Source organism: Hemicordylus capensis, chromosome 2 (assembly GCF_027244095.1).
Source record: "Hemicordylus capensis ecotype Gifberg chromosome 2, rHemCap1.1.pri, whole genome shotgun sequence".
NCBI lineage: Eukaryota > Metazoa > Chordata > Lepidosauria > Squamata > Cordylidae > Hemicordylus > Hemicordylus capensis.
The window spans coordinates 192,815,404-192,828,711 of record NC_069658.1 but is presented as its reverse complement, the minus strand read 5'-3'; the positions used below and the strand labels follow the sequence as shown (position 1 = coordinate 192,828,711).

The following is a 13,308-nucleotide window of genomic DNA, read 5'->3' as shown; positions in this document are numbered from 1 at the left end:
GGGCCCACCATTCAGTGTTGTTTTTAATCAATTCTATGAGTGTATAATCACCTCTGGGAGCTTTTCCAATCTTCATCTGAGCCACCACAGCTTTTTAGTTTCTGTAATAGTGACTGGGAGCCTTACAAGGAGGTCAGATAAACAAGGGTCCAAGAGAGAGCCCTGAGCAGATTCTTCTGTGTACAATGATCAAAAATATGACTTCCAGGCGTCTGCCCGAACATAACAATCTGGCCTAGCAGTATCCTAGCAGGATCAGGAAAAAGTCAGCAAAATTGGATCTTGAATCTTTAGATTTTGAGTCAATAGGAGGTTCTCACCCTCCAATTATAAGGCAACAGGAATCCTCATCACACAGGCCTAACCTTGCATTGAAATCTCCTGCTATTACAACCGCAGCACCTGGGTACATTTTAATCATATTGGAAATATATGCTTCCAGTTTTGGCCAGGAATCTTGGATTCGGACCCACTCTCTTTGGGGAGGCAAATAAACATTTACAATCAAAAGACTATGATGCCCCAACTTAACTTTGCCAGCTATGGCTAGCTCACCACAGAAGTCGAGTTTGCTGGAGGCTGCTTGCAACTTTGTAGAAACAAGAATTGCCACCATTACTTAGATCTACCCCCCGCCCTTTTAATTTAGGGAGGCCTGGAGCACCCATGAGGCAAATCCCATTGATCAATCACCAGTTCATGTGCCCACGTTTCTTGGGCCAAAACGATGTCAAAAGTGGTTATATAATTATTGAAGGGGGAATCCATTATCTTGGACACCCAGCCAGCAATGATCCCTGAAAGGATCCTAATATTACTCTGAGTAACAGATTGTCAATAAGCTCGTATTGTGCCAGGCCCTACAGAGATTGTGACCTCCCGGGCCCCTACTACCAGACTGAATGGCTGAGGTGCAGCATCTGCAACAAGGCACTCCTTATCAAAAACCCTGGAACTATCCGAACAAGGCAGGTAGATCTCTCGGCAGGGTAAAATCATGGTGTCTTGAGGACTACTATGGGCCTGCACAGACAAAAGCTGCTGTTCGGTTTGATTGATGCTAGGAACAATAGAGTCAGGCTCAATGGTACTCAGAAAGGTCACTTCGTGTCAGGGCCAGGGTGTTCCCATTGGTTGAAGCATGGGAGGGAGGATCAAATTCCATTAGACTGACAGATGGATCAAGCTTATGCTGGGCCTTGGGAAAGTGAAGTCAGGCCCCAGTAGAGAGTCTTGCAACTGTGGCACAGGCTTCTCAGAAACATCCTTCTTGATCAGAACTTTATTTGAGAGAAAAACAGTGAGTGGTTTAGTCATGGAGTGAATATTAGATAACATGTTCTTAAGTCCATCCAATCTTGATAAAATAACCTTCTGCTACCTTGCTACTGAGGGTCCAAACAAGTTAGAAAATCTCTCCTGTGCCAAGACATCAGAATCATTTGGGATATTGACAGAGGATTCCAATTCAACCACTTGGTTTAGCTTGTTTGGAAGATATAAACAAGGTCTATGTGTCAGGGTTGGCATCTCAAAAGTTGGTTTGAGTGGGTGATATTGGGATTATGGTTATTGCTGTTAACAAGCACTGATGCCCCCATTATATCTAATGTACATCCCCTCAAAAGGTGCTTGGCTCTGTTCTTCAGTCTGTGAGGGAGGAGAGAGTTCTCCAGTTTGTACTCATCTGGACTAGCTACACCCCCAACATACTGTACCAGCTCATCTTCCAAAGCGAGTAGGGAATATTGTACAGAAGGGTGCTCCACTTCCAGCACATCATATTTAAAGGCATACAAATCGCTAACTGTTTCTTTGAGAGATAGAAGATCATCGATCTGTAGCTGTCTTGGTAATGTTGGCAGGCTCTGCAATCCCGAGCTTGTTCTGACCCACTTTTTCACCATATTGAATTTTTTAAAAGGGCTGGGCAGCCTACAACAATAAGCTCCCTCTGGCTCTTCTTAGTTCCAACACTCCCGCAGCACTTCTGGCTCAGATTCCTCCAACACAGAGATAGAAGGGAAAATAAAAATGATATATCTCACTGACAGCAAATCCATGCAAAGTGGTTAAAAGAATAAAAACAAAATAAAATAGAAAAAGAATAAGAAAAATCAACTGTAGGAGAAACAGTATTAAACAGAGAAACAGAAAGAGCTACTCTTCTGTCACCCTCTTGGCCACTCCCTTCCACACATCTGGCAGTCGTATGCAGTGCCTGTTCTTTAGGGGTGTGCACGGAACCGCAGAGCTGCGGTCCGGCACTGTGGGGTGGGTTCCTTTAAGGGCGGGGGAGGGTTTACTTACCCCTCCCGCCACTTTTCCCCCTCCAGTGCTAGTATTTCTTGTAATAATTGGGGCGGCAGGATACCTCCCTGCCGCCCCTTCTCCCTCTTCAATGCAAAAGGCTCCAGCAAGCCTTTTGCACACACGCATGTCGCACGTGAGCTCCACGTCTCCCCGACATGAGTCAGCAGCAGCAATAGCAACATCAGCTCCCTCCCTTCCACTGTCCGCGCTCCTCGCCCGAGCGTTGCTCGGTTCCACTGTTGCAGAATATAACAGGTCTTTCTAGAAGCTCTTGGGGCCCACCCGCTCTATATTTTCCCGCCCTTCAAAGAAAGAGCCTCTGAAGACCCGATCCATAACCTGCTTAAGCCAAAAATGCTGGAGTTTTCTTACAGTGGACTGAATCTGGAGATTGCTGTATATCCAAATGTACAATCACACCGGAGTTCAGTTTCAGGGGTGTCATTTCACAGTATAGTGAGGGGAGATTGTGGTTCGTAAAGAGGGTGAGCAGCACACAACACTTGCAGCAAGATTCAAGCTGCTGTCGCACAGCCCTTCCCTTCTCTAGTTCCAAGTGGCTGTAATTGGACTGCAACCCGCCCCCCGTGCTGCCCCCTCCTTATATCCCCCCTGTCATTATATTGACTTTCGCTCTCTTGGATGATATTATCGAAATGAGAGAACCTCTTTGCTGATTGGGGCTGTCAAAAGGCTGAGACAGGAGGCCCCCGGTCTGGGGAAAGGAAAGGAAAGGAGAGAGCGGGCGGGGGGGGGGGGCCCGTGGCATCGGCCAAGATAATTTGAAGTGAAAATTTCATTTTGACAGTTAAAAAAAAAAATCCCTCTTCAGTTTCTAAAAGGCTTTGCACCTGGAGAACTATGTGGCAGGGGGCGGGGCAGGGCGCGGGGTGGAGAGAAGGGGGGGACTTTACGGAAAGCCACGTCTTAAAGCTGAAAAGGGCAAAAGAACTCGAATTAAGTTGTAATAGATAAAAAGGGCAAAAATAAAGAGTCAAGGGTACTTGACAGTAATAGCGAAAAGTGGAGTCCCTGGGGAGATGGGTTTGCAGGCAGAGGCTAGACACACGTCGGGGAAACATGAAGCTTGCATGCGACGTGCGCGTACGCAAAAGGCTTGCCGGAGCCTTTTGCATTGAAGAGGGAGAAGGGACGGCAGGGAGGTATCCTGCCGCCCCAATTATTACAAGAAATACGAGCACTGGAGGGGGGAAAGTGGCGGGAGGGGTAAGTAAACCCTCCCCCGCCCTTAAAGGAACCCGCACCAGCCGAACCGAACCGGCCAGGTCCAGACCAGTCCAGACAGTCTGGAGGCCTTTAGAATGGCCTCCGGACCAGTCCGGACCCATCCCTACTGTTCTTGAGGAGAGATCCTTCCTGTGATCAGGAACATGGATCACAGGCGAGATCAGTTTCCAGCTCTGAACCCAGTACAGAGTATGTCTCTGCAGACAAACACTGTATGAATAGAGAATGGAGCAGTCATGGTTTAAGAGCGCATCAGCAGGATGCCTAGATATCGCATCCCTGGTTTTCATAATGAGCAAACAGGGTTATAGCTGTGTCTGTATGAATGCTCATGTTACTATAAACCAGTTATTATTTATCATATTTGTATACTGCCTGATATGTACATCTCTAGGTGGTGTACAAAATTTAAAACAATATTGAAAAGTCAACACAGATTAAAATACATGAAACAAAAACGGTAGCATAAAACAATAAAAACAGTAGCATAAAACAAATTGTTAAAATTAATTCTAATTAAAAGCCTGCAAGAACAGGTGAATCTTGCGGTCTTCCTGAAAACAAACAGAGAAGGAGATGCTCTTATTTCAGCAGGGAGCATATTCCAAAGCCCCAGGGCAGCCACAGAGAAAGCCCAGTCCCGGGTTGCCACCAAACAAGCCGATGGCAACCGTAACTGGACCTCTCTAGATCGTAACATGCGGCAGGGTTCATGACAAAGGAGGCACTCTCTTAAATAGCCTGGACCCAAGCCGTTAAGGGCCTTGTGGGTGATAATCAGCACTTTGTATTTCACCTGGAAACATATTCACCTGGGCTCCTTGGAGAAAGAGTGGGATATAAAATAAAATAAAATAAAAATTGGCACAGAGTGCAGTTTTTTTTAAAAACCGGTGTTATGTGGTCTCTTTGTATTGTCCCAGAGACCAACCTGGCTGCCTCATTTTGTACCAATTGTAGTAAGACCAGTTAGACCTTAAAGTGACACTAACAACTTTCACACCGTGCATTATTGGTCTCATGCAAGAATTCCATGTGATGTTTACCTGCTTCAAGTTGTGGCCTGACACCAAAGCCGATTCGCTTTCTGGAAGAGGGGTCTGGAAACAAAAGATCAAGAACACTTCCTTAGAGAGAGTACCAAGGTGAGGAAGGAGCTGTCTGTTGCAACACAGTAGCAGCATCCTCTGCAGAGGAAGCAACTCCTCTGAAAAGGGAGCTGCTGTAATGCAGGGAGGACTAGCAAGCACCAGGCTGACTTGGTGGAATGTCTATAAGAGCAAATACCAAAACGTTAGGTGCCCAGAGGTCAGGGTGCTTTTAGGGCTGGCCCAAGCATGAAGCAGGCTTCTTCAGCCAGCAGACTGTGGGCTAGTTTATAGAGGCAGCACAGTAGCCCACCCAGCATCCCTTTCCCATTGACGCCCTGCAGAGGAAGGAAGACTAATGACCCCACACTACTTTTCCTCTTCCCTTCATAATAGAAAAGGATGGCGGCAGTGGGGAGAGTTAGAAAAAAGGAATCGCGAGTATGATTGGGGGGGAAAGAGAAAGAAGGGAGAAGCCATTTGCAAGAGCTGCTCCATCACGCAAGAGGGAAGAAGCACTTTCTCAGAAAAGTACTTATCCCTCCACCTGCCCCCATTTCTGTTTCAGAAATCTAACATGTGGGACACAGCTCGCCCACCCAGAAATGCACTTTGTGACTTCCGTGCCCCCCTGCCCCTTTCTAGAGCTGCCACTGGCCATTTGTAAACTGGACACATTGTAGAATGGCTCTGCTGTCATTTTAGCTCAGCACCTCTCTACCACCATTGTCCTTCCTTGCTACCACAACCTCTTCCTTCATTTTCTGTCTGCACCTGCAGACAGAAGGCAGGGACTCACTGTTGTTGATTTTTTGTACATACATCACCTTGTTTCTTAAACACTTAAGAAATGATGAAGTACTATCCTCCAACAACTAACAGAGAAACAGAGCCAGCGTGGTGCAGTGGCTAGAGTGCCGGACTAGGACCGTGGAGACCCAAGTTCAAATCTCCATTCAGCCATGGAACTAGCTGGGTGACTCTGGGCCAGTCATGTATCTCTCAGCCTAACCTATTTCACAGGCTTGTTGTTGTGAGGAGAAACCTAAGTATGTAGTACACCACTCTGGGCTCCTTGGAGGAAGAGCGGGATATAAAATGTAAAAATAAATAATAATAATAATAATAAACACAAATGCTTCTTGTTCTATAATTAAAGTGAGCAAAAAGATAAGAGTCTGCAGTCAACAGGCCACCTAACTTTACTTTATCTATAGAGAATCTAATAGTAAAGCTCAGCCAGGTAAAGGTAAAGTGTGCCGTCGAGTTGGTGTCGACTCCTGGCACCCACAAAGCCCTGTGGTTTTCTTTGGTAGAGTACAGGAAGGGTTTACCATTGCCTCCTCCCGCGCAGTATGAGATGATGCCTTTCAGCATCTTCCTATATCACAGCTGCCCGAAAGAGGTGTTTCCCACAGTCTGGGAAACATACCAGTGGGGATTCGAACCAGCAACCTCTGGCTTGATAATCAAGTCATTTCCCCACTGCGCTGTTAGGTGGCTAGTCTAAAGCTCAGCCAGGGAAAAGCCAAATCTTTCTCATCTCTCATTTACAGGCAGCATCCTCAGATAGCCAGTTGAACTGCTCCCTGATAGTTCCACATTCCAATTGCCATAACAACCTTTTAAAATGGCATTGTTGTTAGGCAAATAAAAGCCAAACTACATGATACAGTAGAATACAGGAAGCACCAACCCACATCTCCTCCTATGCTCTCTAGTAAAGTGCAGGTGAAACATGTAAGCAACATGATATAGTTGTGATACCATTTCCTTGCCCCCATACAGAGGTGGGAAGGGGAACACTAGCATGAGGTTGCATCACACAGATTGTTTTCTGGTTTCAGTTTTCCAGGAGCATTTCCAGACAGAGCTTTTAGCTTGGGATGGAGATATATAGAGGCTGTGTGTTCACACATCGGCCAGATTTGTGTCAAAACCCATGTGAGATATTGGGGAGCACTTCTCTCTCTCTCTCAATCTCTCTCTCTCACACACACACACACACGCACACGCTTCAGGCCTTTCACTGCACGTTAGAGCCTAGCCTGGTTTATGTCTGGGGTAAAAAAAAATCCATTTTTTGCACCAGTTTTTTGAGACAAATTCAAACTTTAGGTAAAGCAGTGCAGTAAACCTTCTGTCCAGCCTTCTGTCTGGGAAAGCTCCCAGGGGGTCATTGGAGGAGACACATGTTGGCAACACCGACGTGTCATCCCATAACATGCAGTTTAGGCTCAAGTACATTTATTGCTCATAAGTGCTGCTGAATTCAGTAGTACTTTCTGTTGAATAAAGATCTTAAAATTACACTGCTGGGTCCTCACTATCAACATTTTCTTACAAGCACGTTCTTCAGTGCCCCATCATCACATAAGATCAATTGATGCCCCATAAGGGAGGCCTGGTATGTATCTTATAGATGTCACCGATTGCCTTGGGGTTTTGTGGGTGGTAGGCACCCCTGAGTGCCTACCATCCACCCCACTTTTGTGCCCCTAGGTGCTGCACAATAGGGGATAATGGGCTGGTTCAAGTCCCATTATACCCTATGAGAAAAATAATTTAAAATATTTCTAATATTCATAAGAAATCGTAGGAGTGTCCGATTGCTGCGGGGTTTGGGTGGTTGTTGGCACCCATGGGTGCTCCACAATAGGGAATAATGGGCTGGTTCAAGTCCCATTATAACCTATGAGAACAAAAATAAAATTCAAAAATTCATTAAAAAATTGTACAAGTGTCTGATTGCTTTAGGGGTTGGCTGGTAGGTACCCATGGGTGCCAGCTACCACCCCACCCACTTTTGGATGTTCAAACCAGTTCGAATCGGAACCCCCCCCCCCGGTTTGGTTCTAATTCGAACCTGCAGCTCGAACCTGATGGCTGGTTTGGTTCGAATGTGAAATGGACCAGTTTCAATTCAAACCGGTTCGAATTTGAACCTGTTTGCACGTCCCTATATGCTATGCATTCTGGAGAGAAAGAAAAGAGGGAAGGGGATAAACAGTTCAGGAAAGGTCAGGAGGAGGAGGAATGCTGCAGGTGAACTTTTGGGGTGAGAATGGAGGCTCACCCACCGTCTTGGGCTCAGCTGGGCTTGGGCTCCAGCTGTGCAACACTTTGCAGCAAACTGTAAGGGATTTTTCTTACCTCCAGTTCAGTGATTTCAAGCATTTGCTTGACTGGAATGTTTGAGAATTTTGAGTGCTCTCACAAGAGGCCTCATAGAAATATTTCAGCCTTTGGATGGCTCAGTAAAAAGAGCACTTCTCTGCCAAGTTTTCAACAGCTCCTTAAGATATTGGGAGTGACACTATGCTGGGTTGAGGAAGGCCAGTTTTTCTTCCTCTCTTAAATGTAAGAAAGATGTCACTTTGTCCAGTTAGCAAGGGTAGCACATTTCCCTAGGCATGTGATGAAGGGAGGCAGAGGTCTTCCAACAAGGTTTTAACAAATGATGCTAGTTAAAGCAGTAGGAGCACATCCAGCAGAAGTTCCTTCAAGCAGTATACTGGCAGTGCAACTACAACTTTAGTGGTGATGGAGCAACACTCTGCACATGCTTCAAGATACTTTTTTTTGTTTTACTTTATTGATTTTTGGCCAGAGCCTAGACACTGAATATGGGATTCAGGTCTCAAGCTTCCGTTGGCTCAACCTAAGGAGCACCTTTGCTCCTTCATTTCTACACCTAGAGATTACACGAAGCAAAAAACAGCTGTTTTCTTGCTTCTCAGAAGCTCTCTTCTCCCTCCCAAGGTCCCTTGCCAGCAAGTCCAGGCTTCTCATTTCCCCAAGCGCAGATTGCAAATACCTCCCTGCCCCTTGGCATGTTTACATGGCAAATATCACGAGAGCTACAAGCTGCCAGGAGCAAGCAAAATGCCTCGGGTCCAGACTCTGCTCATAACAGAGGAAACACTACAGGCAGGCTGGAGAGCACATCAACTGAGCCCAGCAGGCAGGTGGCCCCACATTTTGCACAGGCCTCATCATGTTTGCCTGATTGCAACCCAGAGAGATCAGAGACTTTTGTGAATACCTGTGTGGGAGATGCAGCATCCCAGCCCTTCCCTGAAGCAACGTGCTTCTGAACCCAAACCATGTAATAGCAATAGCAATAGCAATAGCACTTACATTTATATGCCGCTCTATAGCCGGAGCTCTCTAAGTGGTTTACAATGATTTAGCATATTGCCCCCAACATTTCTGGGTACTCATTTTACCGACCTCGGAAGGATGGAAGGCTGAGTCAACCTTGAGCCCTTGGTCAGGATCGAACTTGTAACCTTCTGGTTACAGGGCGGCAGTTTTGCCACTGCACCACCAGGGGCTCTTAAAGGAAAAAAGGAACAAAGAGGAGCAGGGGGTGGGGGTGGGAGAAAGTCTCTAGTATTCAATCTCTAGCTTGACCAATTAATTTTGGAGGGGTGTGTTGTTTTTTTTAAATCTAACCAAAAAGGTTCAACACATCTAGATGCAGAAGATTGAACCACAGAGCCCCTGGTAGTCTCCCTTATCTGTCTTCAGCACATACTCTCAAGTAACAGGAAGAGACAGGTGTTATGTAAACACTTTGAGAACTTTTGTTGAATAGCACTATATAGAAGACTACCCATCTTTCAACAGGTGGCAGAAACATGGGCTGACGTCCAGTTATGAAATGTACTATTGAAATGAGTAATTTTTTGTCAGATTAATTTCAATGGGACTGCTCGTGAGTAGCTTAGTCTAGATGTCAGCCACGGTGCCTTTGGGCCTGAGTATTAGGTCTGGTGGTTTTGTTGATGCCATTTGGTTTTATACCAATTAGACTGTGGTCTGTGATTTTTTCACCTTGCAAGTGGCCTTAGAGGCCTCCGTGGATCAAAAGTGCAGGGTGAAAGTTCTGGAAATACACACATTTGTACAAAACGTCTTATAATATTCCTCCAAAGAAGAGGAAATAAAGAATCAAAATGGTGCAGGTTTCGGGGGAAGACATAGCATTTCCCCTCCTGGAATACCCTGGACAATTATGTACATCACAATACCATGTCACTCCAGATGTTTTCCAGGGGAAAATATTGGCCCCTGCAGCATTTTCTTCAGAATAAGAAATATATCAGTCAGCTCTCACTGCCAGAGAAGTAGCAAAACTGACCCCACCATCCTGCTCTTTAGCCATTATCTCCCAAACTTTAATCGCCCTCTCCTACTGTGCAAACAGCAAGAGAGGCTTTGGTAAAGTCTTCGCCTTATTACGCATTTCTGCTAACACAGGCCAGTGGCTAAGCTAAGAAACAGGAAGATCATAGTAATCAGCCAAAATATTTCTAGCTATTCACACTGAGGGAAAAGGAGTCAACAAAGCCTCTTGCCTGCCTCTCTGCTCTGCTCATGTGAGAATAAAGTCAGTGGGCACTGCTTAATGCTGCTGGCCCTCCAGCCCATTATGTTAATGTGGGCTGGAGTATTAAACATTTGCTGCCAGCCAGGGTTACAGAGCATGCAAAGGAGGACAACAGATTGCTATGGTAAACAAAAGTGGGTCACATTTCAGGTTACAATTAGAAGTAACCTGAAGGGTCAGAGACCACTGCCCTAAGCACTGCAGCCCTGGAACAGAAACATGCCTAATCTGCAATCTCAGAAGCTATTACATCAGCTGAGCATTCGTGCCAGGGGCCTTGTGCCACCTCCTGCTTAGCCAAGATAATGCTGAAAAGGTAAACGGATTTGCCCAGAAACACAGGTTGAGTCAACCTCTCAGCTGATCTGCAGTTGGACCAGCCCTTTCTGAAACTTAGGAGCAACAGAATGCTGGCCAGGGCCACATATCAGGGGAATCTACACACTTATAGGGGTGCACTTAAACTACCAGTCTCTGCACTGCATGAACCAACTCCTGTTTGAGGATGAACCAATTCACAGTTATACATTTGTTTGTAGTTGCCTGGTCCGTCCTGTACTACAACCACATAAAGAGTTCACCTGCATTTAGGTGGTTGAAAGAACCAAGCAGTCCTTAGTCACAACTCAATCTGCCCATTTAAGTTGCTTGCCAGAAAGCTATGGGTGCCACTTTCTCCTCTTGATTGGTAGCTGAAGGGCCATGCAGCTCCCCACTGTGTGCCAGATTTGGCAAAGGGTCTCCAGTACCTGACCCTAGTTTAATTTATTTTTATTGGACATCTTACCTAGCCCATCCTATGGATTTTAGAAAGGGTAACGTCGATAATAAGATCAGTGGAATAAACTGCCCATTAAATATCTAAAATTATCAATTAAACCCTAGACAAAAAAGAAGAAGCAGCTTGACATCCACACACATACAGAATAATTAGAAGGGCATTTTTATAAAGCTGAAATAAAGGAGGAGGAGAAAGCTTCAATCAAGTTCTACTGAGTTGAATTTACTTGCAAAAATTCAGATTTCTGACCTAATCAGATTCCATGCACACTCCCACTTCTGGATGGTCCTGGATTTAAGCAGGGAGGAGGGAAGGTGCACAACTATGTAAAATGGCCAGTGTGATACTTCAATGTATTGCTTTAGAATTCACCAGCAAGTTTAAGTATCTCTCAAAACCAAAATGTGAAAATATTCGAAATTCTAACAAGTTTCATTTGAATTCTGCATTGAGGCTCAATGTCATATTTATGCAAAATCACACTTCGAGTTCAACAGGTCCAAGATATGACTGTCTCCTTCCTGCTCAAGAACGAATGCTGCCAAACCCACCCCCCTCAAAAAATGTGTTTCACACTTAAGAGAAGGCTCAGATCATTGATTTAGAGATGTTACCATGAAAAAGTGATGAAACCCGACTACAAACGAATATTCAAGCCAAATTGTACCAAGACTATGTCATCCTCCTTGCTTTGCAGATCACAGTTCAAACTCATAACCCCATGTTGCCACCTACCTTTCCCGAACAACAGTAGTTTACTCCCACATTAACTAGCATTTCACTTCTGCATTGTTCACACTGCCAGTTCAGTGGAGTTTAATTGACTCAACCCCACACTGGGAAGTAAATCGGCATGTATCCCATATTCCCTTGCACTGAGTATAGAGACGTGAAGGACGTTAATTTTCAAAAGAGCACTCTACCCACCTATGTTTGCCCAGAAATAACTCACTACTCTAGAACTGCTGCCAGTGTCAAACACCCTGAGGAGAACACCAGAAAAATTGTTGCTTAATCTTCCAACACAGATATTTAATCCCAAACCACCAGATGTGATCCCTACAGTGGCAGAGGCACTTTCAGAAGCAATTTCCAGCAGCAAACAATATAGTAGACCACCATTGTCAATGCTCCAGCAGGTACCCACTTCCCAGCTGTACCTTTAGACTTCAGGAGGCCAAAACAACTGAAAATCTCTACTTCCAAAGAAACCACTCAACAAAAAATAACTTATAAAAATCTCTTTTTACCTTGGGGTGAGGCAGGTGGATGTCTGCAGAATCCCTTGGAGCTGCAGACCCCAGTCTAGGCACCATACAATAAGAGGGTTGCTGTGTTATTTTTAAAGTCGCAGGACTACACTGTCGCTGCCACATTCTGGACAGATAGCATTTGATCTGCAAACAGGGATGCAAGACGTCCTGATGGGAATCTTTGGCCTGAAAGGGACCAGTCAGACCCGTTTCTGAGCTTTGCTTACTGTTAGAAGAGGCTGGGATGAGCTTCAGCAGTTAACTCATTCAGCACTGTCCCCAGCTAGGAAACATCTGCTTGGCCAAGCAGCTGATTATGAATCATGACATATTGACTCTTGTAGCCAAACCTGACTCTCAGTATGTGAAATTAAGTTCTCAATTCTCAGTAGTCCTGCCCATCAAGAGAATGCAGAACCTGCCCCATGTAAGTATTCCATGCCCCTCAACCAACCTCCTCCTGACCCCTTGTTGCTTGGCTAACTCATTCAGAGGACACGGGGGGGGAGGGGGGCAGCTGCTAGATGCCACCACCATATTTCTGCCCCAATGACTGAAATCTCATCCCCATTTTTACTGCCTGAAAATGGGCAGTGAAAAAAAGGAGGACCAGTTTGGCTCAGCTTTATTTGCAACTAAGGCTGAAATCATATTTGCATTTTTAAAGTGTTTTCACCATCTCCCAGGAACTTTCCCTCACTTCAGTTAAATGTGCATTACCACCATTCACAAGTTATGCTTTTCCTGAAAGGCATAGCTCTTTTAGCTAGTGCATTTGAAGATAATGCCCCCGCCCCCACCCCGCTTGCCTACTTGGATAGTAAGAACATAAGAACAGCCCTGCTGGATCAGGCCCAAGGATGCCCATCTAGTCCAGCATCCTGTTTTGCACAGTGGCCCACCAGATGCCGCTGGAAGCCACAGGCAGGAGTTGAGGGCATGCCTTCTCTCCTGCTGTTACTCCCCTGCAACTGGTACTCAGAGGCATCCTGCCTTTGAGGCTGGAGGTGACCCACAGCCCTCCGACTAGTAGCCATTGATAGACCTCTCCTCTATGAAGTTATCCAAACCCCTCTTAAAACCTTCCAGGTTGTTGGCTGTCACCATATCTTGTGGCAGAGAATTCCACAAGTTGATGATGTGTTGTGTAAAAAAGTAGCTCCGTTTGCTGGTCCTAAATTTCCTGGCAATCCATTTTATAGGACGACCCCTGGTTCTAGTGTTATGTGA

At 45.5% G+C, this 13,308-nt stretch overlaps 1 protein-coding gene across 12 annotated transcripts in view; it reads right to left on the bottom strand.

Moving 5' to 3' along the window:
• RAPGEF3 (Rap guanine nucleotide exchange factor 3) overlaps positions 1-13,308 on the bottom strand; it is an 83,639-nt gene that overhangs the window by 56,005 nt on the left and 14,326 nt on the right. For 8 of the 12 annotated variants that reach the window (XM_053299595.1, XM_053299596.1, XM_053299584.1 and 5 more), the window contains one exon: positions 4,608-4,661. The exons of 1 other annotated variant lie outside the window; for it this stretch is intronic. Coding sequence is in view for 9 of the 11 variants with exons in the window: in XM_053299596.1 (XP_053155571.1) it covers positions 4,608-4,661 (54 nt within the window). In the remaining 2 variants the exon portion in view is untranslated. Of the gene's footprint in view, positions 1-4,607; positions 4,662-5,983; positions 6,002-6,081; positions 6,213-12,075; positions 12,261-13,308 lie in introns of those variants that run through there. 3 more of the 12 variants (XM_053299586.1, XM_053299594.1, XM_053299592.1) reach the window with 3 other exon arrangements.